Source organism: Cyprinus carpio, chromosome B17 (genome assembly GCF_018340385.1).
Source record: "Cyprinus carpio isolate SPL01 chromosome B17, ASM1834038v1, whole genome shotgun sequence".
NCBI lineage: Eukaryota > Metazoa > Chordata > Actinopteri > Cypriniformes > Cyprinidae > Cyprinus > Cyprinus carpio.
Genome location: NC_056613.1, coordinates 20151593 through 20178384, shown reverse-complemented (window position 1 = coordinate 20178384; position 26792 = coordinate 20151593). Strand labels below are relative to the sequence as shown.

Here is a 26792-nt window from a genome sequence, read left to right as displayed (position 1 = left end):
AGTGATTTGTTAAATTTGTCTGCTGACAATGTCCAAGACAAAATGTAAAATAGAAACCAATGGAAACTGAAAATGATTCTTATTACTTCTGTTTTATAGAATAAGTGGAAGAGACTGATGACTTGAAGAACAAACTGTTCAGACAGCTGGATATAACCAAAAGGCCCCTCATTTAAAGTCCAACAGAACTGGGCTAAAACTTTATTTCAGGGACATGATTAGCATGGTAAAATACACAGAGAGAAAATGTCAATCAGAGAAAGCTTTTTTAAAATAGCAGATGATCCTGGTAGCTGAGTAATCTGGGTGATGTCATTGACTGCTCCTGTTTCTGTTAGATAGGAAGCAATTATGGTTTATGGACACAAGACTATCATCTGCATTAATTTTAGAGGACATAATGGCTGAAGCTCAGCGTTTATAACCAGACTGTGAGAGAAGAGTAAACATTTGAAGTCACCCCACCCTGTAAATAAATAGTACATGTCCTTGTTTAGATAGTAAAGGACTCTGTCATCTATGTAAGATACACAGTGCATGCAGTACAAACACACACACACACACACACACATACACTTTGTGTCATGTTTTATGTGCCTTTTTATAATTATGCTAGATTGTTATGAATATTACATTTGTCAGGTTTTTCTTTTTTTCAACTTTTCAAACACTTTCTATGAAGCTTACGTACATGTCTAATGCATTATAAAGATTATCTTTAGAAACATTATAATCAGTTGTATGCTCTCATAAATCATTAATCACATATATAATACACTATACTGTAATACTTAGTAATTTATACCTAATCATGGCTATTATACTGTAAAAAAAAAAATGCTGTAAAAAAAAAAAAAATGCTGTAAAAAAAAAACAGTTAAATTCAGGAAGTAAAATATGTTTTTCATAATAAACTATATATTCTGGGCAGTGTTTAGTGATCAGTATGACCACTAAGTTGCACATATATTTGGTTAAAGAAAATAATGCTTTTGTTTATTTGAATGAAACCATGGCCTCTATGGATTCATAAAATGCAGGCTGGTAGCTACCATCACTTGAAAGTCAAAAAAAGCATATACATGCAACACAAAATTACCTGTTGAACATTATTTACAACATTATTACATGTAGCCTCGGGCAAACGGTCCTGAGTGATGTCCGGTTTGAAAACAAATTATTCTTTTGAACTGGTTCTTTGTAGTTTAACTGGATGAACCAGTTCACCAAATCAGACTAAATGATTCTCTAACAGTTTGCGGCTTGAGCTTGAGACTCGAAATGAGCCAATATAGTGCCAGCGTATTATGATTGCATGATGATGGACTTTGCCATCTCATTCAGCACTCCAGTTCCTCCAACATTACACTGAGGAAACAGTTCGGACTCAGACCAAAGAACCGATGAGCTGCAGATATGAGCTAGAGTGAACCAAGCACTTGAATAAAGTGGTGAAATGAACGTTTTTATGGTTCAAGTAAAAAGGTGAGTTGTTTAAGACTAGTTTATTCACTTTATATGGTTTAGAAATGTTAAACATCCGTGTTTCACATCATTATTAGGTGCTTTAGTAACATAACTGCATACAATTTGTATAAACAAACTGGTAAATTGGTTATTTGAACTAGTTAATTGAAACTAACTGAAAGAACCAGTTCACAGAAAAAAAAAAAAAAAAAAAAAAAAAGTCTTTCTCATTAGCCTGAGGCTATGGATTACACGTAATACTGTTGTAATAATGTCAGTTTCTTGCACAGATTGTTTTGCTTCATAAGACTTCAATATATTGTCAGGAGCCATTGTGTTAATTTTGTCCTGCCTGTATATCCAAGGTTCTGTCACGAAACCCAGATGGCTGAAAATATGGCTAAAATATAATCAAATCATTTTTTTTTTTTCACATGGCACAGCTGATTGGTTTCTTTTCAGCAGCCAATAAGCATAAACCCTCCACCTTCCCCAGCTCCACCTGTATAGATCTGCTATAGGGTAATTTCACGTATGTTATATACAGTACAGGGTTATTTCATATGTGTTAAATGTGTAGTTCTTACATGCACAGAAGCATGTCTGAGGATGTATCGGCAGTAGTAAGTCTCAGTACTTGCTCTGTCATTGCAGCGCAGCAGATATATTTTGCCAAGACCAAACACATTAACATTGCCATGTATATTATCAATGCTAAACTCTCCAAGAGCTGTCATGACAGAAATGCTTTTTTAACTATCAAAGTGCTAGCAGCCGCTGACTTGCATTTTATGAATTAGCCAACCAAGGACCAAGGTTTAAGCTAAAAATCTTCTTTACTGTTCTACTGAAGAAAATGTATCTACATCTTGCATGGCCTGAGGCTGAGTAAATTAACAGCAAATTTTTTTTATGGTTGAACTGTCTTTTTATTTTCTCAGAATAGCATCTACAAAGACTCCCTTTCATTATCACTACTAATCTGAAGCGACAAACTGAAATTCCTTTAAAACCAAGCAAAAGAGTCCACTATGGAAGCCCATTTCCGCCACTGAACAAAAAAATAAATAAAAATAATAATAATAATAATTGTGATTCTCACAATTCTGACTTTTTTTCTCATAATTGTGTGATACAAACTCGCAATTCTGACCTTTTTCTTAGAATTGTGAGTTAAAAGGTCCTAAATGTGAGATATAAACTCGCAATTCTGAGAAAAAAAGTCTGAATTGCCTGATATAAACTCACAATTGCAAGACATAAAGTCACAATTCTGAAAACATACATCAGTCTTTTCCCTCCCCTCAAAATTGAACTTTAACTCAAAATTGCGAGTTTATGTCACGCAATTCTGACTTTATAACATGCAAGTCTGGGCAAAAACGTCAGAATTGTGAGTTTATGAGATAAAACTTGTGAGATAAAAAGTGCAATAACCTTTTTTTATTATTATTCAGTGGCGAAAACAGGCTTCCATAGTGCACCATCTATCTCTACTGCTGTACCACAATTGGCTGCGAGCAGCGTCGCTCAAACGACAAATCCTCTCAAGTCCTTACTTCCTCCTCTGCTCTTTGCGTGGGCGGCGCTGCGCGGTACCGTCTCCACAATCCCTCTCTTCTCCCTCCCACGCACCCTCCTGCCCTTGACTCTTACGGCTCGTAGGAGGAGGGGGAGATGAAGCCGTAATCTGTTCCTGTTTTGAGGTTGCAGCGACCGATATCTGTGTGTTTTCCGCTCCATCCCTCCGGACTGTTTCTCCATGCCCGTGCCGCAGCTCAGATGGGGGCAGACTTAAGTGCAGCAGCGGTTGTCTGGCACGTTAACGCGCGCGGCAGGTCTCTCTGGCGGGCCATCCCGAACACGGGATGCTGAACGGGAGCCGCGAGGGTTTGTTTGAACTGGGCAGGCAGCTCCAGCAGGAAGGAGACTCACAAGCTGCTCTGCACTGCTTTTTGAGCTGCCTGCTGGGACTCACACATGTGCAGAGCTTCCACTCGCTTCCCAACTGCCTGCATCAGGTGAGCCCTGCAGGATGGAGCTCTGTCATGATGCATTGTGAGATAGAACCCTTAAAAATGGGCTTTACATTTGCACATCAATAGAATCTGTAGAATTGAACAGAATGCACAATTAATGCATTTGTTTGCATGCAAAAACTCATTCTCTTGCTCATGCATGTGTTTTGTAATGATTCGATGGCACACTAACCTAAAACTAGCCATCAGTCAATGCATATTTTACACTGGCAAATGCATAATGAAACATTCATGACAGCATATGAGCCGACACTGCAAACACACACTCTCCTATGCAAAGAGTGTGTGTTTGCACTTGTTTTCCTGTGCACAGCAGGAGACGTGCTTAAGGTGGTCTTAAGTGTTTATCGTTGTTAAGCTATAACCATTTGGTTTCCATCATGTGTTTACGTGAAACATCAGGGCAGTTTATTTTATAGCTAATGTCCACTGCTATTGCTTTTTTTCTCTCTCTCTCTTATGTGTTTACTTCTCTTGTCTAATCATGGACTCGTTTCAATGACAGTCCATCAGATAAAACCCCTCAGCCCTGTTTACTCATCCTGGGTTTCCCTGTTAAACTCTCAGAAATTCTCAAGGGTCCCAGGAAGTGTCCAGAATATAAACAGTGGCTCTTACACAAGAGTGCTGGAATGTGTTGTATGACATTGGCCAGACAGAGATGCTTCTGACCTCACAAAAAAAAAAAAAAAATCATATTTGAATTTGCTCAAATTTATCACTAACATTAACTGTAATGTTTCATATGAGGCATTTTGAAATACAGAAAGTTATAAGAACTGGAGTGTTACTTTTCGAGTGAATCCGAGTGAACAACCACTGTCAAAAACATGACATTTAGGGCTGCGTTTCCCAAATGTATCATAAGCCTAAATTGATCATAGCTCCACTGGTGGCAATGGATCTTAGGCTTACGATGCTTTTGGGAAATGCAGCCCAGGTCATATTTCAGCCTAAATAAGGAAGAAAAATAAAATTATGTTGTGCTTTAAAAAAAATGACAATTTTAATTTTAGGAACATTAAGATTTTTTCCATGACATATAAGCACATGTTCTACATTACCTTGTTCTACAATCATATTACAGGACTTTTTTTAAGCATTACAGTAACGTGAATATAATGAGCATCACAGAATAATGAGTAAAACATCAAAACATCAGGATGCAATATGGTAATAAGAAATTGAGGAAATATGCTTAGCCTTTATTTTAATCTAGAAATATTATCTCCTGGACATGTTTTCATGAAATTCTCTCCTTTATTCTGTGAAGAACATGAGGTTTGAATTAACAATATTCTCTCTTTTTTTTTTCCTCCATACAGATCGCTGAACTCTACATTGATGACAAGAACTGTATCCTCTATCTTTTTTTATCTGCACAAATATACATGTAGTGAAACTTCAGTTTGATATTTTATATTGTTTTTGCAAAGAGGTTGTGTTGTGTTATCGCAGGGCCTTTTCAGCTGGAGCTTTTTGAGTGTGGTCTTTTTCCTAAGAGGATTTGTGGGCACTTATCGTATGTCGGCTGAAAGAGCATCACAGCTAATTAACCTGCATAGAGCCAGCATGAGCGTCGCTGTCAGTATTCATCTACAGACAGCCGTTAACATCCTGGCTAGTGTTACGTGACTTACATTCCCTCTTAAACCCGTGGCCTCTCAATTACTAAAGCATAGAGTTTAAACAGGTTCAAGGCTGGCAGTTTCTGCTCAAACGGGTCATTTACGTGACCTAAGTCATTAACCAAGATCATTCATGACCTCTTTTCCAATTAAAATCCAATTACAGGTGAATTAGTTTCAACATATTTGCGCTGATCTTAACCAGTATGCTAGTAAATAGTTGTGGGACTTGGTGATCTCTGTGTAATTACATAAAACCGAAATAATTGATGTAGATTTTATCTTTTAATGGAATAAGCGTTTTAATTACATGCAAAACATTACTCTGTTTTATCAGTGCACAACAAGGGACATTGGAATAGGTGATTTGGGGAACTCCGGATAAATTAATGATGTGAAATTAAAGGTTAACAAGGATTTTATCTGGAATGTTCTGCCCTTCTCTTATCCTTTAGGACAATATGGCCCAGTGCTAATGCATAGCCTATGTATCAGTAAAAGGAAGAATTGTAAACTAAGGTGAAAATCCATATACTTACTTGCTATGGCAGTTGTTTTTTTATGAAGAACGTTTTGTTCCACATTGCATCTTATTTTGGCAGAATCGCCCGCATATGTACGCAGGAAAAGAGCATTTGATTGACATGCCAAGTGTCCAACCACATTCCACTTTAGAAATTTGAAATCAGTGATATACAAATTAAAAAAATAAAAATACATTCTAAAATGCATTACATTGAAATGTTAAATTGTTGTAATATTTCACAACATTTTATGTATTTATTTATTTTTAAATATTTCAAAATCAATAAATAAATGCATCATATCAACGGTTGGTTTTGTAAATAGAAAGATTTGATGCTACAAACTTGCTAAATATAGTGTATGTTCTTTCTCCATAGCACTCATTGTAAAGAACAGTAAGCTCAGTTATTTCTCAAAACCCAGTTAAAAACATATTTTATGATGCCAGGCTGTCATATCTCTTCAATTACATGTATGTAAGTCAGATGGATTGAGTTCTTTGCTTAAGAAGAAGATGAAAGGAACAAAAATTTCATCCTGTACTCATTTTCTGACTGGAAATCAATACAATAGCTCTGATCATACTGTGATTGACACTTCTGAGCCGGCAAGATCAACAAGGAACAGACGTAGAAATTGCTTTCACAGGCATGCTGAGATAGATGGATATATACATGCCAAGCAGAAGGACACAGCTATTATATTTATTTGTTGATAAAGCGCTGCATCCATTTTTCCTCTAAAGCGCCAGAGCTAGTATAGTGATTAGTAATGCACACATCTGCTTTGCCAGTGCAATGCATTAAGAACGATTTCCGAGCACTCTGTATTCCTAAAGCTAGCATGCATAACTTAGTTTTAGATGCTGCACTTTAAAACTGCTGTGCTGCATATGTGAGATTTGAAGCTGCATAATTGACTAATATAATTGAGTCATACAGTTTACAGGGAATACAAAAAAAAATAATAATAATAATATATATATATATATATATATATATATATATATATATATATATATATATATATATATATATATATATATAATCTACATATACAGTACTTACCACAGGGTTATTAAAGTTAAACTAGAACTTTAACCATAAAAGATATGTTGCTAAAAAAAAAAAGTAAAATAAAATGAAATAGAATAAATATATAAAAACTTGACTTGTTTTATTTCAGCTAATTTATTATTAACTAATTAAAAAAATAACAATAACAACTATAATCGTTTCTCAATATCTGACACTGACTGCATATATACTGTATATTATGCAGTATTTTTAAAATACGAAGCATTGGGACACAGGCTTTTAAGCGGATGGAGCAGAAGGCAATGCTAAATGAACAGCAAAAATGATTACAAAATCAATACAGAATACATTAAGTGCTGGTCTCTCCTCCAGTCCACAGCTAATTCAGGGGTTAGCATCACATGCACCACAAATAGATTTATCTCTTTCAAACTGATCCCCATGCTGTTAGTCAGCAAATTCAGATGTTCCTCAACCAGCTGGGATCTAAAAATATGCCAGGGACACCTGGGAATATGATGCTCATTCGTGGAAAAGATCATTTTAAGAGAGACATCAGACTGTAACTTAGCACTGCCTAAAATGAGATCCACACTAGATCAAACAATGCAAGCTACTGAAAAAAAATGACAATCTACATGACATAAAAGCACATAAAAGAATGAAAAAAAAAATCATATTGTATTACAAACTTGTTAGGCCATATACACTTCACTATGGTTCAAAAGTTTGGGGTCGATGGGACCTTTTTTTTTTTTTTTTTTTTTTTTTTTTTGCAAGACGTTTCTTATGCTCACCAAGGCTGCAAAAATGCATTAAAATATGTAATATTCTGCAAAAAAAATTATTCTTTAAAATGACTGTTTTCTATTTTAATATATTTTAAAATGTAATTTATTCCTGTAATGCAAAGCTGAATTTTCACCATCAGTACTTCAGTCTTCAGTGTCACATGATCCTTCAGAAATCATTCTAAGATGCTCAACAAACATTTCCTATTCTTATTGTTAAAAACATTCATGCTTCTTATTTATTTATTTTATTCTTTTTTGAGCGTACTTAATATTTGTGGAAATCATGGTACTTTTTTTCAGGATTCTTTGAAAAGCAGAAAATCCAGAAGGACAGCATTTATTTGAAATAGGAATCTTTTGTAACATTATGAATGTCTTTACTGTCACTTTTGATATATTTAATGCATTCCTTCTTCATAAATAAATAAATAAATAAATTTAACTGACCCCAAAATGAATGGTAGCAGATATAACCATACTTTTTTGACTTTTTGTTTGTTTGTTTATTAAAATTAGTAGCTAAAGCATATTTGTCACGTTTCACATCCTAACAAGAGGTCCAGCTGTACTTTATGATACCAAAATAGAAACATCAGCAAGTTACTGCCCATACAAATAACAAATCCTGCCATTATCAAGGTCATTCGTGGCTATTTTAAGAACTTTTTCCTTGCTGGTCAGGTTTTTGTAACGACACTTGTTAAGAGCAAATATTATCTTCTTACACTGAGATTGTAAGTGCATGCCTTTGAAAACACTAAACAAACTCTTTAGTCACTATTTATAGAACAGCCACAAGCTTTGTGTCTTTCTATAGAGCTAAAAAGAGAACGTGACCCCAACCAATCAAAATATCACACAGTTCTTGAGCTAGAATAGTGATTTTATGTTTGACTGTTTAGGCGATACATTAAAAGTTCAGTGGACGCCGGTGTTTTATATTACTAGCATAAATTTGTGATACTAGCAGCTGAACAAATCGGGATTTCACTGAGCTTGAGTAATTGGGCGATGTGTGAGATCATAACAAGAAACTATTCCTGGTGACAAGCATGTCTAATCCTTCACCCATATAAAATCAGATGGGAAAGCTCTACAGTTTATTCAGGCGGAGAAGATGTTTTACGAAGTGGCATTGATCGAGCTCACCTCACTGCAGGCCAGCACAGGCAAGTCCACTTTTTATTGGATTTACTTAAATGCTTCTTTTATGGTGCTGTTGAGGGGACATGTGACTCTTTGATCAGAATATATCATAATATGTAGACATTTTCATCATAGCTGTGTACAATAATGTACTTAATGGCAACATCACACAATAAGATATTCAGAACAGCAGCATGATTCAGAGATTGTGTTTTATACATCTGCTTTTATACAGTGGTACAAGAAAGTTAATAGTGAGTAAATCGAGTGTTCTGGCTTGAAACTCTAGATTGCACAGTCCGATAGGTCAAACTCAATCATAACATGACACAGCTGATTGGTTCTTTTTGTATCAGCAGCTTGCTGCTCAACATTCAAATACTTGGCTAGTGCGTGCTGTAGCAGTTGCTGTGTGCTTCAGAAACCCTCATTTTTCTCCCACGTCATATTTATTGTTCTGATTTGGGGTGATTCATGTATGCTATATGGGGTTATATTATATATGTTATATTTGCAGCAGCAGTATTTCTTACATGCTCACAGCAGCATGTTGTGGATTGCTCTGCTGCAGCAGCAGCTTAGCAGATCTATTCCGTCAAGACCAAACACATTAACACTGTCATGTATATTACTATGCCAATCCTTCCGAGAGTTGTCATGACAGAACCTACATTTCTGTTATTTTGTGTATTTTTGCTCAGTCAGTGAAAATCAACCTAGTAAAACAGTACTGATCTTTCATTCCAGAATGAGTCTGTGTTTATGAACAAATCGGTTCAGTGATTGATTCAATGGCTTACTCATAAAGATAGTAGGTGCATTCCAATCGACCGCAAGTACCCTGTGAAGTAGTCTAGAGTATTCTAGCAACCATCATTTTTAGCTTCAGACTTTGATTCCATCCAGTTGAAGGATATCAAACATGTTTGAAGTTTTCAGCCGAATTAAGAACACATGTTGTTTTCATCTGTCACGTGTCTCCTAGCAACAAGACACACATTTCTGTGTGAGTTTATTGTAATCAGAACAACTTGAGAATCTGGTAGTGTGCGATCCTCAGTTGTGTAGTGTATGATGTCCAGCTTACAAAGTCAGTAAGTGTATGATCCCTAGCGTTTTAAAAATATGTTCAGGGAACAGATAGCCTTTAAGAATAACTCCAATGAGAAGAGGACATAAATGTTCAGTTTAAAGGGCTCTGCAAATGGCATAAAATTGCTCTGTCATTGAGTTAAATTTGTCAGGTATGCTTTTTACATTGTTGTTTACCAGTAAAAAGAGTAGAAAATGTGACAGATACAGTGTACAAATCATGTTTTAACGGGATAGTTCACCCAAAAATGAAAATTACCCCATGATTTACTCATCCTCAAGCCATCCTAGGTGTATATGACTTTCTTTTTATCAGAAGAATACAATTGGAGTTATATTAAAAAATGTTCTGGCTCTTCCAAGCTTTATAATGGCAGTGAATGTGGGGTTGGGATTTTGAAGCCGAAAAAAGTGTGTCCATCCATGATAAAAATACTCTGCATGGCTCCGGGGGGTTAATAAAGCCCTTCTGAAGTGAACTGATGCATTTGTGTAAGAAAAATATCCTTATTTAAACTGTGATCTCTAGATTTGCATTCGCATTCATGAGAGAGTGGTGTTCCAGCGGATGATGTATATATAGCAGGTGTATCATAAGCATTATAGCTCCGGTTGGGCAGTTTCTCTATAAAACAATGCAGATACATTTATGTACAGAGGTCTGTATAAAGGTGTTTATTGTGTTTGAACTAGTATGAAGACAACATATTTGACAGTTTCCTGTGCATACACATACTAAATACCTACTGGCATATCAATGTAGTCGGCATACTAAAAAGCATCTCTGTCCATTCCAAACCTTAGTTCCTTGAAAAAAGTGTGACAGTTCAACCTCTGGCAAACATTGGCACAAATTTGCCACAGATTAACCACAAGTTTGCAGCAAATGAATAGCAAAGGTTCAAGCCTTGTTCCACAAAACACTGAAAATTGACCCAACAAACCTGTCCCCAAGGTCCTGTCATAGAGCAGTAATATATTTAACAGAGGTTCATCTTTATTTGCCCTGAGATGCACCAGTATTTATGGATGAAGGAAACCCATCGATCTCCTTCCATATAGTGGACGTCTGCCATTCCCCTGGCTGTCTGCATGCTGCTGAGACAGCATAGATCTCTAGCATGGGCAGAGAGCACAGGAGCATAGGGGGATATATGACCACGCTATACATTACCTCATTAAAGAGATGTTGAGGACCCTGGAAACGTTGCCTGATTCAGCGTTTTGGGCCTATGCTGCTTTGATTTCCTCCCTCTGGCCTAAACCATGCTCAGTTCCCATCATGCCCTCGGGATACACCAAACTGAAGATTTCTGTGTATATGTAGTGATATGGTGTCTGCAGCGTTCAACAGATGTATTGGTTTTGTTTGGCTTTCTGTGTTTCTTAAGGGCCGTTCACACAGAATTGCATTTTTTCCATTGTGCTAATTTGCCATTGTTTTTCTATGTAAACATTCACTAGAGAAATGTGCTTGAGTGCTGCACTCACGTCTTCAAACTTTTGCAATGTTTTGAGTATGAATGAGTAAGGAATGTTCCAGTTCCAGTGACACTTGAGACCTTACAATCGAAGTTTAAGCAGTAAAGAAAAGAGAGAGCTTTTTGAAGATGAAAACTACAGTTTGGTTTTAATGGTCAAACAGTCTCTTTCTGGCATTGTTCTGCATAAATTGATACAAGTTTACGTGACAGGAGTTGAACTCAACTTTGCAAAGAAAGTTTGGTAACACTTCAGTATAGGTACCAATTCTCACTATTAACTAGTTGCTTATTAGCATGCCTATTATTAACATATTAGCAGTATTTATAAAGCACATATTCTGCTTGACTATTTTCTACATCCCTAATGCTATTCAATACCCAAACTTAACAACTACTTTACTAACTATTAATAAGCAGCAGTGACAATGACGTAAATTTCTGTCTCTTCTTCACACAGAATGATTGTTTGACTTCAGAAGATATGGAATTTTCTTTTCTTTTTGTAACTTTAGAGAATTTCGATAATCGAAGAATGGCCAGTACATTTTTCAAAACGTCACTTTTTGTGTTCAGTTGAAGAAAGAATGTCATGCTAGTTCAGAATAACATGAAGATGAAAGAAAATGAGAAAGGAATTGCTCTTTATTAAGCTAGATTTCAGAAAAACTTCATTGGTAGTCAGGCAGACAATATAACCGTTTTGTAATTTTCTTGGAATTGTCTTAGAATGGTCAAAGCTGCTTGTCCCAGCTGGTCTTCTTAAGCGTCTGTTTTTCATACGTCTCATTTCCTTGTAAGAGCATTTGAATCTGTGGGTGTGTTGGCAGTGATCGGCCGTCTCTCCTCTCACACCCTCCCTCCCTCTCTGTCTTTTTCACTCTTGTCACAGTCTTGTTGTCTCTGTACGTGAGTCTCTGTGAGTGCTGTGAGGTTTCTGACAGACTTTGTGTGAATCAGGGTCTCAGGAAGACGGACCATTGGGAACGTCAGGATGTCTGTCTCAAGAGGAGTTATCAGAACAGGCTACACAGGCCCAGGATCTTGAGAGACTGGCTCAGCTCTGCATCATGAGCAAAAGGTAGGAGACTAAACTGACTGTGAAAATAATACTGCATATACACGGCATGCTAGATTGTTTTTAGCAGACTAATTATGACAAAATTGGCAAGCCAAATCTAGTAAGTAAGAGTAATTTCTGTGAAGCATGTGTATTAATAGAGGGAATTTAATGAGCACTAATAGTCTAGTTGCATGATTTCAGAAGATGCATCCAATCATTCTTACACAATTTGGCACAGAATTACACACTTAGTTATTTTATTTGTGCTGACTGTCCACACTTAAATGTCTTGTTTATGTCTCACTCAAGAAATACTTGACTGCTGATGTAGTAACTTCTCTTTAAATATAAACAAATAAAAAATAAAATAAAAAATGTTTATCTGCATTTTTGAAGAGTGAATTGTTTCATATGGTAACATTGAGCGTAACTGGTGAGCAGAATTTCGACCTGATTTGACCCTTTAAGTACTATAAAAAATATTGTAAAGAAAAATATTATAATATAAATATAATACCTTTTAAATGTAATATAACTTATTTGATTTGAATTTAACTAAACTGAATTATTGAATTATTTAATATTATTTATTGAATTTGAATGTTATATACATAGTAAAAATACACAGTACACACACATATATTATGTAAACAAAAACTTTTATTTTGGATGTGATCACGATTAATTGTTTCACAGCACTAATATACTGTATGTGTATATATATATATATATATATATATATATATATATATATATATATATATATATATATATAGCACTAATATACTGTATGTATGTTTGGTTAATGTTCTTGGAGTGCAGTAAATATTCTGGGAATTAAATAACATTTTATTTATGCTGCATTAGGAATCCCCTATTATACTGAGTTAAGTGAGCACCCTTAGAGAGAGAGGAAGAGAAAGGTGACTTGTGTTATGTGAGTCTCAAGGTTTCAAATGTTACTGGGACACTCTGAGTGAGGTGTCCTCTTTCCTCTGGGGGCTTAACAGGATGAGGCTCTGTTTTGTAATGCCCCTAGCACATACGCTTGAGGACATTTATGACCCCCAGGCCCAGTTGGCCCTGGTTGGGGACTTAAAGCATTTAACCTGATTGTCCCAGGCAAGGAGACAGCTTGCTGGTGCCGCAGGAGAGAGGATGACATTAAACTTGAATGAGAACGAGATTGTTTTATTGCTGCCCCAATAAGATAATGTTTCACAGGACAATGAATTGTGGGGGTATCCACACCATTTTTATGTAATCCCTTAAACTCTTTGGATTGAGTAACTGTTGAAACCTGAACAGAGTAGATCTTCAAGATCTGATGGTCAACTCGGACAGCAGTCATGGTGCAGGTATTTCAGCTTAAAAACACCCAAAATACTTAGCCAGCTCACATAACCTCATTATGTCTCCAATTATGAAATAATATCATTTAAAGAGTCATTGTCAAGACAATTATTTTCTGACCTGTTAGTTGGACCACATGACTTTGTTAGTGAGAAATCATATTCATATTTAGAGGGGAATAAAGCTAAAAAATAAAAAGTGTCCTGAAAAACAGTTCTGATCAACTGTTCTGATGTCATAATGAAGAAATAAATAAATAAATACTAGAATGAAATTCTTGAAAAGAAAACCTTATGAAGTGGTTTGGCATAATATTATTTCCATTATTAAAATACCCTCATTACTTGTAGGTCAGTAAGTCTCTAAAAAATAGTATTAAAAACATGAAAATTTTATAGTTGTAAAATGTCATGTGGTGTGACTCTCCAAATACGTACAGTAAAGATAATTATGGTACATGTATTTGTACCGAAAATATTTGGTATGGGTCGTTCGCCCCTTGTTCATCCCTTCCTCTTTACTACTACTTTTACAATAAATAAACATGAATGAACAAGTCATGCCATAACAAATACATTTACTTTTAAAGGTCTGTTAATAATGACACAAAATGCAGCTCAAGCCCTATGGAGTGAATAGGAAGTTGTTCTGCCTCTTGAATCTTTCAGTGTCGTGGCAGGAAGTGCTCTTGTAGCTGAGAGCTTTGCCATGTTGTGTCTGATCAAATGTCCTCTGAGGACAATCCAAAACAGTGCAAACCAACACCTAGTCATTATTAATTAAAGCAGAGCCATAATAACCATGCTGACATATGTACTGGCTTTGAAAACATGATTTGGACATTCAAGAGAGAACTATGGAAGAGTATAAAAACATGACATTCAGAACATTAAGAATATGTGAATGATTCATTATTAAATTCCCGTCCTATATCCAAAAAAAGTAATTTTACCAAACAATAATGATGCATTCAAGATCATGTAGTGCTAAATGATCACATGAGGAAAAATTTCCATCCCAAATCCCTAGGAAATTTCTCAATATACACACTGAGGGCAAACTGTCATCCATCCAAATAGCACCGTTCTTCATAAACACGTGCCAGGAGTTACAGCCAAAAAGGAGAGCGTGCCATATCTCTGGCACGGGCGGCACATTTCCACTTGCTCCAGTAGGAATCACAGCACACGTATGCCTGGATTTGTTGTGACGGGTGCTGTAATGGATCCGCATGCCTCAAGAGAGCCTGACTGAGGTGGGCTATTGCTATGGCTTTCTGTATCTGTGCTTAAATAAAGCAAAGGTGCAGGCCAGTGGGATCAAATGGAGCTTAATGCCTATGTGCTCTACTTTTTTTAAACAACCACTTCCAGATACTATTTGTAAATATGGTAAAAATAGACTTAGAAGAACAAAACCTACATGGATAAAATATGCTATAGACTGTGAGTCACTAAGGATTTAGATAAAGGATGCACATTGTTTGAACATCTTTGGTACTGGCGTAGTTCTTCATGCATGTCTTTGTTATTTAAATTAGTCTGTATTTGCTTTATACATAGCCTAGGGCTTCTGTAACAGATGCTCATATGTATTGAACCCTATGAGTCATGTGTTTACCATGTGATGACTTACAGGAGGAGAGCATAATTACTCCTCATGCTATTTATACAGTATGCATACTGCATACAGCCCATGTGAATTTTAGCATTCTTTAAAAAAAAATATGGGAATACTATACTTTAAACAAATAAAAAGTGTGAATCTAATGTTTTCAGACACTTACAGTGCTGCCTGTTAATTGCAATGAATTATAAAATGTATTATAGTTTAAATTTTGAATTGTGTTTTTTATAATTGTGTAATTTTATAATTACTTCTATTTTGAAATAATGCTTTAAAATGCTGAAAGTATTGACATGCATTTGTGGTAAACTAAGATGTAGGCCTTCTTTAATCTAATTTTTCTTGGAACTTGTATGTCATGTATTTACAGTAAGGTCTATATATATTTGGACAGCTGCTGACCAAAGCATATTCAAGTTACATACAGTGATATATGTGATTAAAATGCACTCTGAGCTTTAATTTGAGGGTATTCTCAACAAAATTGGAGGAAAGGTTAAGGAATAACAGCTCTTTAATATATACCTCCCCCCTTTTTCAAGGGACCATAAGTAATTGGACAGTTGACTTAAAAGCTGTTTCATGGTCAGGTGTGAGCTATTCTTTAATTATACATCAATTAAGCAGGTAGAGTTGATTTTAAGTGTGCCATTTACATTTGAAAGCTGTGTTGCAGCTTCCATGAGTTCCAGACTTAAGGCAGTCATTGCCAGCAAAGGATTCTAAACAAAATATTAAAAAATGAAATTTTATTTATGATTATATTTATTGTCCAATTACATTTGAGTCCCTGAAAATGGGGGGACTGTGCATACAAATTGTTTAATTCCTTAGCATTTTATTTAATATTTTTGTTCAATCCTTTGAATTAAGTGTTTAGTCTGCACTTCAATTTCATCATGATTGTTTTATGTTTAATTCCGTTCTGGTTGCATATAGTTCCGAAATTATGAAAATTGTGCCAGAGTGGAAATATATATGTGACCCTGGACCACAAAACAAATCATAAGGGTTGATCTTTTTAAATTGAGATTTATACATCATCTGAAAGCTGAATAAATAAGATTCCTTTGTGGTCCAGGGTCACATATGGACCTAACTGTAAATGTATTTATAATTATGAAGTTAAAATTTAGCACATAAAAATATATTACATTTAAATATAATATTAAATTAAATTATATATAATAAAATTTAATTTCAATAATAATCAAGTACTTGTGCAACACATCAATATAAATGTACTTATTTAAAGTACAACAAAAGATTATTAAAATGATTTAAAATGTACTTTAAATTAGACTTTTTGATTTGGCATTATTACAGAGTGCGCTTTTTAAAAACTAAAGTGTATTAAGAAACAAAGTTATGAAACTGTGCTCTCTGTATACTCTATTTTATTTTAAGTGGCCTTTTATTTATATTTATATATATGCAAACAAAGTTTTTTAAATAATACTTGTAATATTTTTCAGTACACTACATTTTTCAGTGCACTTCCTTTTCACAAGGGTATAGTATGCAACATTAACCAAGTTTTGAAGTATAAACAAGAGCATGCATGCTGTATTCTGTATCCCACAATGCAACATCCTGGCAACTTTCATTGCCACTATGATGAAGTGATATGCTTTTACTCCAAATTGGATTAAAACATAAAATAATATATATTTTTAATTAATTAATTAATGTATTTATTTATTTTAAGTCTTTGCAAGCTTTTTATCATTCACTTATTGGAAATTATTATAATATACTTGCGTGTTTGAGTTTATTAAACTAGCATTTTGCGTTTTTTTTTTTTTTCTCCACATATTTTTTAAAACCAGTAGGCATTATATTGTATATACTGCACAGTTAGCAGTATGCTAGTATTCCTTTTTGCATTCAGACAAGGGGACAGTGCTCTCTGTCAAGGGTTTCTCCAGTGTCAAGAGAGTAGTTATATATGGTTTTATAGCGGGTTAGAGATCCGGTGAATGTCAAATGTTTGCCTGACAGACTCTCTCTCATTCACACTTCCTTTTATAACCACTCATCTGCTGTAGTAAGTTTTGATAAGCAAATAAACTTGATAATAAGCTGATAGTTATGTCCTAACATGTTTTACTGTACTGACTCATACTCACGTACAGGAAGTATTATGGGTTTTGCTTTGATCTCCTCTTATATATTCCATTAGATGGACTGTTATTGGTGTTGCTCACAGAACGCATATCAATATTAATGATCCGTCTAGTATATTATGTTGAAATATGTGATATTATACTAGACCCGCTCTGTAAATACACTCTTATTCTATCACTCTTTATGACTCTGGTAATAGAAAAAGGTCAACCAAGTCCTGAAGGTGTAACCAATGATATAGATTTGCTGATCAATGATAGATAACATGTGCATGAATCTCTCTCCCATGTGCAGTAAACAGACAGACACATTCTCAGTAATGTTCAGACTACACAATTCCATTTGTGTTTCCATGTTTTTTAGGCACTATGTATGTACACTACACATTGTGTATGCATGAAACAACCCGAAAGGAATATTGTATCCCACAAATAGAAATAATATCAGTTGTGATTTTCTTTTTTTAAACATTTAATTTGTGATAACATTTATTAATATTATAAAAATATTTGAAGAATTTCAAGAACATTTTTACACATGCAAAATAAAAAATTTGGGCCAAAATTTCTAACATTTGTGTCACTCTCCATTGCTTTCAGACCTCACCTTGCTTTAGAATACAGTGGCAAGGTATGTACGTTTTTTTTTTTTAATGACAGAAGGCTTTTAAAGAGGAAAAATCTAAAGAACTGTTATAGTAATTCTCACTTCTCCATTGTTTTTGTTGTTTTTTTCATTTAGGCCACTAAAATCCACCAGAGGGCTTTTGGTAACGATCACCCTATCACAGCCCGGAGTCTGGAGCTGCTAGCCACTGTCTATGCAGAGATCGGCAAAACAGAATATACAAGTGAGGGAAATGTCTTCAGTATCAAATTGGCACTAAAACATGATTTTTCAAAACATTACATCAGTTACAGAAGGCTAATTGTCCTTATAAAATTGTACCTTTCAAAAATGAAAATTAATTACTCACCCTCATGTCGTTCCAATTATTGAATAAAGTCATTATTTTTGTTTTCTTTGCACACGAAAAGTATTTTTGTAGCTTCATAAAATAACAGTTGATCCACTGATGTCACATGGACTATTTTAACAATGTCCTTACAACCTTTCTGGGCCTTGAATGTTGTAGTTCCCCTGCTGTCTATGCAGGGTCAGAAAGCTCTTGGATTTCCTCAAAAATATCTTAATTTGTGTTCTTACGTGTATGGAACGATATGAGAATGAGAATTTTTAATTTTGGGTAAACTATCCTTTTAAGCAAAATTTTTGAGAAAATCCTTCATATTTACTACAATAACTGTTAATGCTGTAAAATCGTTATAAATGGTTTTGGATTCTTCTTTAAATGCTTAAAAGAATGCTAAAAATGTACTAACCATCAGGCCATCCAAGATATAGTTGAGTTTGTTTCTTCGTTGAGTAGTCTGTTAAGAAATTTACCATTACATCACTTGCTCACCAATGGATCCTCTGCAGTGAATGGGTGCCGTCAGAATGAGAGTCCAAACAGCTTATAAAAACATCACGATAATCCACAAGTAATCCACACAACTGCAATCCGTCAATTAATGTCTTGTAAAGCGAAAAGCTGCGTGTTTATAAGAATCAAATACTTCATGACATTTTTAACTTCAAGCTGTCTTTACAAGGTGTTAATTGATGAACTGGAGTCGTGTGGATTACTTGTGGATTATTGTGATGTTTTTATCAGCTGTTTGGACGGCACCCATTCACTGCAGAGGATCTGTTGGTGAGCAAGTTAAAAAAGTACCAACTTTCTCGAAATCTCTTGGAAAAACAAACTAATCTACATTTTGGATGGTAAATTTTCAGCAAATGTTCATTTTGGTTGAAGTATTCCTTTAAAGCATTAGCTTTATGTAATTTAGTTTCATTTATTTATAATTTATTATATTTCTTATGACAGTAGTGGCTATTTACGGAACCACTTTTATGTAATTTGCCACATGGTAAATCTGTATAACGCTTATTTAAACACACCTACTTTGCAATTTACTGTACACTCTAGGCCCATACACCCCAACAGCCTTTCATATTCTAAGTAAAGGTTTCTGATTGCCATAGCAAAATATCCACCGTAGCTTGGAAGCAGCTTTAGTGAAAGCCCTTTTGAGAATGTAACTCTCAAAATATAGAGCCATTTACTCCTTCCACTTAGTGAGGAAGCAAAGACATTGTACAACATCTAAGTCTACTGTACATAGTTCCGAATGATTAAAACAAACAAAAAAAAAACCTGCAGAGCTAAATTGCCTGAATGAGTAAACATTTATTCCAAGAATGCACTTTCTGTCTGCAGCTGATGGCGTCTTAGATCTCAGGCAGAAAAGCCATGTCGTGTCTTTGACAGTTTGAGGCCAGGGCATTTTTGTAAGCAGAAATGCTTTGCTAGTTTTCTGGAGGGACGGGTCGTTCTGCCTTTTGCCTGGACAATGAAAAATGTATTGTATAGGGCAGCAATGTGTCATGAATGTCAAACTCAGCTGCAGAGTCAGCTTTCTGACAGAAAATGCTTTCACCACAACATATCACCTGCGTGGCACTGTGTCATAGTTTCAATTCTAAATTATTCTCTGCTAAACTAGTTTCATCTTGCAAACTGTTCTGACTAGAAACAAATATGCGTGTTGCTTTTTGCTGATGTGATGTCAAATATGTTGTTCTACAGTTTGTGAAGTGCGTTTTATGTTACAGATTCATTGGGAGAGTGTGTGTCGACTCTTTCCAAAAGGTTCTCAGCCACCGAGTCATTCAGTGACGCTCTGAGTAGCATCTCTCATAGCCATAAGGACAGACACTCTGAGCTGCGACACAGAAAAGAGCCATACATACAACAGGAAACTCCTAAAACAAAGGTAATACTGCAGCCAATGACTCTTGGCACTGACACCATGATAAAGAAAAACAAAAAACTAATTTCTTAGAAATGTACTTTTTGCATTTATGTTATTAAATTTAATGAAAGTATAATCTGGTGTAACCGTCAAGTAAAGACACCATATACACCTGAGTACACATACATTAATTTCAAAGATATTTTAGAATATATGTTTTTTAAAGTAAAAAGTGAATAATTGAGAAATATTGTTAGTTTTTTTTTTAGGAGTTGCACCAAATGACATTTTACAACCTGGGGTAACCAATATTATCAGATTCTTCTTTTTCCTTCATTTTGATGTCAGAACATTTGTATAATCCTGAAATGTTTGACGTTGTGCCTTGTATTCGTCATTGTATTTACATATTTACAGTATGAAATGCATTTTTAATGTATTTTTTACTAACTTTTTACATTTGTCACATCATTGACCCACAGCTTAATGTGATTTACTCACATATTACAGGACATATTTTTGGGGCATATTTTTAACTAAATCACATTGTTTTTCACTCTGCATTTTCTGTTAAAATGTCATGACATTTTATGGCTAATAATCTTATAAAATAAGTATTAATGTCCAAAGGTCTTACAAATCAGGAGGTAAAGTTATAGGAATCTATTGTCACAGTCAGATGACTTCATATTGCCTCTATGAAATATTCTGGAAGTCAGTAGTTTTGTCCTTTCTGATTTCAGGTCACAAATGAAAAACTGCCCACCTCTATTCTGAAAAGGTCCAACATGAGCAATGTGGAGTCAGACTTATTGCGCAAGCGAAAAACCGAGAGGCGGGTTCGCTTCAGAGAGCCGGAGATCACTGTTCATGGTGAGTTCAAACCTGCTCTATCAATCCCTAAAATCTCCAGAGACTCTTTGAACCGTTCTTTAAAGTGGTTCTCTGCATTATTAAGAGCTGGCACTTAAAAATAGTAAAGTAAATTAAACATGTTGAAGTGGGTTGTAAAAGATTGTTTTCATTGAGGTCTGCGATTAATGAATCCCCTCGTTTTGAAAAAGGGATGAAGAAGGGATGCACAAACATACCCAAGTGATTTACTTCTCAAATTAATTATACATGCAAATTAGGTAGTGTGTGCCATCAACACTGTTATGTTAATGAAACAAGGAATTTAATTTAAGGAATTTAAGGAAGGTAGTAATTCAAGGCGCCAGTGTAGTTTGTTTAGATGCACAGTTCGTCTTTCTCTCAAGAGCCTATTTCAAAGGCTTTATTGCAAAAACTAGTACGAATGAAGGTCATGTGTTTCTATGTCTCCAAAGATTTAAGTGCGTTCACATTAGCAAAATTTCACAAGCAAAGTTCCTCTGTCAGTTGTCAGTGTTGTAGCGGCGTATGAACCAAGCAGCATTCTGTTCCTCAGTGCAGCGAAGTCGGTTTGACCAATTTGAACTTGTTGCGTAATCTGCTTAGGGAAACCTTTTGCCCTCATGCGATGTGGATTACTATTGAAATGCATGGATTTTGTGGAGCGGTAAATGTCTTTGACTAACAAACTCAAACCTAAACCATTCTTACCGTTTATGTTGGGTTTCCAGACATTCCATACTATGACTGTTTAGGAGGTAAGTAGATAAATGTTTTGGACAGTGTGGTGGATCTCAAAAAATGCATGAAAAGATGCATGATTTTCTTGCATGAAAGCTGGGACTCAAGCATTATAAGTAGCCTATTTCTGTGGTTTACATGAATGGAACTACAGTTTGTTCACCTTTGCCTATTAAATATGACATTGAGGTGCAGTATATCATGCATGTATAACCAGAAGAAAATTACCTATTTCTTAATTTTCTTTGGTTAAAAGTGCAGGAAGCGGTGTTAGCTCTTGTGAATTTCGCCCGACTTAATCAGTAAATAATGCTGCTTCATGTCATATCTGAAAGTCTGTAATTATGAATTTGTGAGTTTATGAGATCTTATTAAAGCCAAAATGTATGAAAAATAGTTTGTCAATACTAGCATGAATAAAATACAGTGTCCCATTTGTAGAAAACCATATAAACAATATATTCATCTAGGGCTGCAACTAACGATTATTTTGCTAATCGATTAATCGGTCGATTCTTTTTACGATTAATCGATGAATCGGTTTATGTACTTATATTTTAGTTTTGCCCATTTTTTCCCCAAGTAAATTATTAACAAAGGGTCTTTATCATTCAACATAGACTTTTTAGAGATTTTAACCATTTTGCATTGTCATATCCTCATCAAAAACATACCTTTATTTATCCTTTGTCAAACTCTTCTGAAATCAAAACACTGACCCATACATACTCTAGCAAATTTCACAAGGAGATTTCAAATAATGTTTTCACCATGGCAATCCTTAGGGCTCCTAAAGTAGTTTAACATCCCGAACAAAGCTTATTAAGGAATCTTTCAGAACATATTTTCCCAAAGAATAAGAATAAAACAGAATAAAATTGCAGTAAATTGCATTTTATTTGATTTTTTCCTGTAAACACACAGCTTATACCTGGGAAACAGCTTTATAGCTTATGGTGAGAAATTGTAAACAATCCTTCGAATAAAGTGCCAATGGCATGAAACCTGAATGGAACTCACATTTTAAAGTAAAATTTAAAGTAAAATCCATCAGAAGGTTGTCCAGAAAAAAAATTGGACACACAAAAAAAACCTGCTGTGTGAAAAAGAGCAGTGAATACTTAGAAAAAAGTGAATTTCAAATACATTTAAACATTTACCTCTCTCATTCAGTCATGCTGCAAGACTGAATTATGAACTGGTAAACGACAAAGCTTTAAATGTTAATTGTTAAAAAGCAATGTTATCTGCTTTTACGACTAAACATTTGCAAACAACATTGTACTGCAGAATGTGCACAAATAAAAGTCTTTGCACACTGTGATTTTCATCGGATTTAAATATGTAGTGGTCCTTTTAACAGTGCAAAATTCAAAAAATGTAATAAAGCGATAAAATGTTAAACAAAACAGCTTATGCCTGAACTGACAGGAATTCGACTACCTGTGGGAAATGAGGCAGAACACTATTCACTCATTATTTGAGAAAAAACTTTGCATTGCAGTGCAAAAAGGTAAACATGTCCAAATGTTCAGGGCTTAGGCTTGCTCTTTTTAGAGGATATGTTTCCTGCCGCAGTTTACAGGTTACTCTCTTTTTTGAAGGCTCAAAGTAAAGTGCTCCCACACTTTGGATGACTTCGTTCGATTATTTTTATCTTCCGCTTTTTTCTTTTTCTTTCTCGAGCTTACTCCACTGCCGCCTGCCTCACCCATCACGCTGAATGCTGCAGAGACACTGTGCTGGAAGCACGTGACATAAAACGAGGCCAGCTATTGGCTATTCGCTGCTTCTCCTGCTGTACTGGCTGAGTAAAACCTCCAGTGGCTCATTACTGCCACACTTTGGTCACCGCAGATTTAAAATATGCACGAAATGAGCCGCTTACGGCAAATAAAAATTATTTAGCAACGAATCGATTACTCAATTAGTTGACAACTATTTTAATAATCGATTTTAATCGATTAAATCGATTAGTTGTTTCAGCTATATATTCATCTAGATTGTCAGCTAACAATTCTGGAATTTTAGTCAAATAAATTGTTTTTGCTGTGTAAAATACATATAATGTGTATCAAATGATTATTTATATACCGTACGTATTGTCTATCTAAAGCAACATTAGTAAAATTGCCTCTCACAAGACAAGCTAACAGCTAACTAGCATGCTCACAGCTTGCGTTTTTCTGTATGGGATGGCCTGTGAATGTGCTAACTGATTCAAAGTATAAAAGTAATGAGAACTATAAAAAAAAATAATACTTAGAGAATATTGAAAGAATTACTACGAAGCCCTGCACATGAGATGTAGGAGAAAAAATAAAATAAATTTACATTTTTCGCATATAGACAATGTTGTCAGAACAATAGTTTCGGAATCCAGAAAATGACTTAAAATCGCTGTATTATGCTTGAAATGCTTTTTTATGGATATGTCACTTTGTAAAGAAACACTACACAAACATGATAAACATGTGCATGACGTCACCATTTTCACAAATTTGTGTTTTTGTAGTTTACACAGAAATTATAGGGGAATAGTTTTCTAAACCTTTGAAACATGTTTCCACAAGTTTGTTTGCAGGCCCCCAAAACGCAGTTGTCATGTAAACGAATGGCCAAAACATAAAAAGTTTTCTGTTTTTAGTTGAAAATGGTATTGCGTAAACACTTCCTTATTAAATTATGGCAATGTTATACTAATTTGTTCCCTTGTTTTAATTAAATCAAAATGAGGGAAAGAATTAGCACACCATGGCCACAATTTACTCAAACATGAAAGTGAATTAATAAATTGCGATAACTAATTTTTAATTTGTGGCCATGTTTTAACTAAAAAGAGGAAATGAGTAGTAAATTGTAGCTGTGAATGCTGAATGCTGTGAAAATGAACCAATTCTTAATTTTTTGGCCATGCTAGATATGTTTTTTTCTGCATGTCATATGGCTCTGCTTTACACTGTTTTAAACAGTTGCGCAGCAACAAATTTAGCATTTCAAATTTTGTGTTCCAGTCTATGACACTCCCCAGAGCCGTTTGCACCTGACCCTGCTCACCTGCCTGTTCCTGCTTCTGTCTGCGCTGGGTCTAGCACTGTACTGCACGGACCGCCGGAGACCCCAGCGTGCCTGCGAAGAGCTGCAGACGGCACTGGCTGTGTACCTGCTTCAGTTCAAACAGATCGTCTGGGCCTGCTGGATCTGGCTGACCATGCAATGACCATAACTGACCACACGGGCCAGCAACAGTCAGGAAAAAAAAACAAAAAACATAAAAGGTCAGGATGTTTTTTGAATGACTGTGGAGGAAATTGAAGATAAAGAATGGTCCTCTTGTTTTTTATTGCTTTATTTTCACTGTTATAATCAGACTGGCCACCAGTCAAATTTTCTGAGGATGTTCAACATCCACCTCTTTTATTTTGTGGCTGATTAAAGGCCATGTGCTTTACACACCATTAAGGTATGGTGTGCCTTTTTGCCCTTTATGGTGGCATAGCTAATGCCACATCCTCATTATACTGAGCCGTGTATATTTAGATCTCTGTATGTAGCTGTTTTTCCTCGTATAGCGGTTCTGGGTGATATGTTTTAAAGGAATAGTTCACCAAAAATGAAAATTTGCTGAACATTTACTCATCCTCAGGCCATCCGATATGTAGATGAGTTTGTTTCTATATCGGAACAGATTTGTATAAATTTAGCATTACATCACTTGCTCACCAGTGGATCCTCTGTAGTAAATGGGTGCCATCAGATTATCAGACCCAAAATCAGTCTGGCTTTACAGATTGTGCACACTGTATTCTCTATGAACCAATGTATCACATTTTAATGTCCAAAACTACTTCATTTATTCAATGCTTTTATTTTTAATGCACTTGCTGTACATAATGTGGTTGAATGTATCTGTGGAATGCAAGACAATGCTATTTATTTAACTAATAATCAAATAGGTTTAGAATACAAATATGCGTTTTATGCATTAATCAAACATGTAAATGACACTAATTATTGTATAGAATATATTTCAATGTAAATGAGAAAAGAGAACTGGCACAATTGACGACACCTTTAGCATTTATCTACTTTACAAGAAACGAAGGGCAAAGCTGTTCTGTTAAGCACAAACATTTCCATCTGCCATTAATTCTCTCAGAAAGAGATATAAGACTGTTGAAGGATGAATTGGCCATATATTGTGTCATGCACTGCTAGATTCAACTGGCAAATGAAAGAATGCCATTTTAAATAGCTGAACGCTTTATGATACTCGCACTATTTAAGTTTCTATTTTACATAAACCTTTACCAGCATCTTGGCTTAAGCCTAATAATGGTGCATTCATTTGTTTTACTATGTTTTATAAGAAGTTTCTTTTTCTATCTTTTTTTACTGTTCCACTCAAGTTTTACATGTTTAGTCTCTTAATCTTTCTTTATAGAAACAGCTGTTCAGTATCTATTTTTCTAGTTTTTGGGCAAGCATTTTCTATCACATTCTATGAGCCTTTGGTTTCTAGTGTCAAAATTGCTTATTTTCCATTAGCACACAAGTTAACAATGCATTGCTTGAATTAAAGACAGTACACCCAAAATTGAAAACTCTGTCATCGTGAAGAGATATTATACACACACACACACACACACACACAACTGTTCAAAAGTTTGGGGTCAGTAAGATTTTTTTTTTCTGAAAGAAATTAAAATTTTTATTCAACACAGATGCATCAAATTGATCAAAAGGGACAGTAAAGATATTTATAATGTTACAGCAGACTTCTATTTTAAATTAATGATGTTCTTTTGAACTTTCTATTCAATATCTGGAATAAAAAAAAAATGTATATATATATATATATATATATATATATATATATATATATATATATATATATACAGTATATATACTTGTTTTTTTTTTCAACATTGATAATAAG

At 34.9% G+C, this 26792-nt stretch overlaps 1 protein-coding gene across 2 annotated transcripts; it reads left to right on the top strand.

The window, feature by feature from the left end:
• Nucleotides 1-2941: 2941 nt before the first annotated feature.
• Nucleotides 2942-26450, top strand: cb17h14orf180 (chromosome B17 C14orf180 homolog). Of its 2 annotated transcripts, XM_042742706.1 has the most exons (10): nt 2942-3488; nt 4832-4862; nt 8573-8659; nt 12170-12290; nt 17978-18008; nt 18120-18228; nt 20100-20260; nt 20983-21112; nt 21844-21870; nt 24868-26450. In XM_042742706.1, the coding sequence occupies exons 1-10, from the start codon at nt 3336-3338 to the stop codon at nt 25071-25073; spliced, it is 1056 nt and encodes a 351-aa protein (XP_042598640.1). In that variant the 5' UTR covers nt 2942-3335; the 3' UTR covers nt 25074-26450. The 2 variants fall into 2 exon arrangements, with proteins under 2 accessions (XP_042598640.1, XP_042598641.1); XM_042742707.1 differs by lacking the exon at nt 21844-21870 and having other exon boundaries at nt 2943-3488.
• Nucleotides 26451-26792: the final 342 nt, after the last annotated feature.

Bases quoted from the DNA above. Each gene is read 5' to 3' on its own strand.
- cb17h14orf180 (XM_042742706.1), top strand. From the start codon at position 3,336: ATGCTGAACGGGAGCCGCGAGGGTTTGTTTGAACTGGGCAGGCAGCTC. The intron at 3,489-4,831 runs GTGAGCCCTGCA...TCCTCCATACAG, and splicing joins TTCCCAACTGCCTGCATCAG to ATCGCTGAACTCTACATTGA. The intron at 21,113-21,843 runs GTGAGTTCAAAC...TTGGGTTTCCAG, and splicing joins GCCGGAGATCACTGTTCATG to ACATTCCATACTATGACTGT.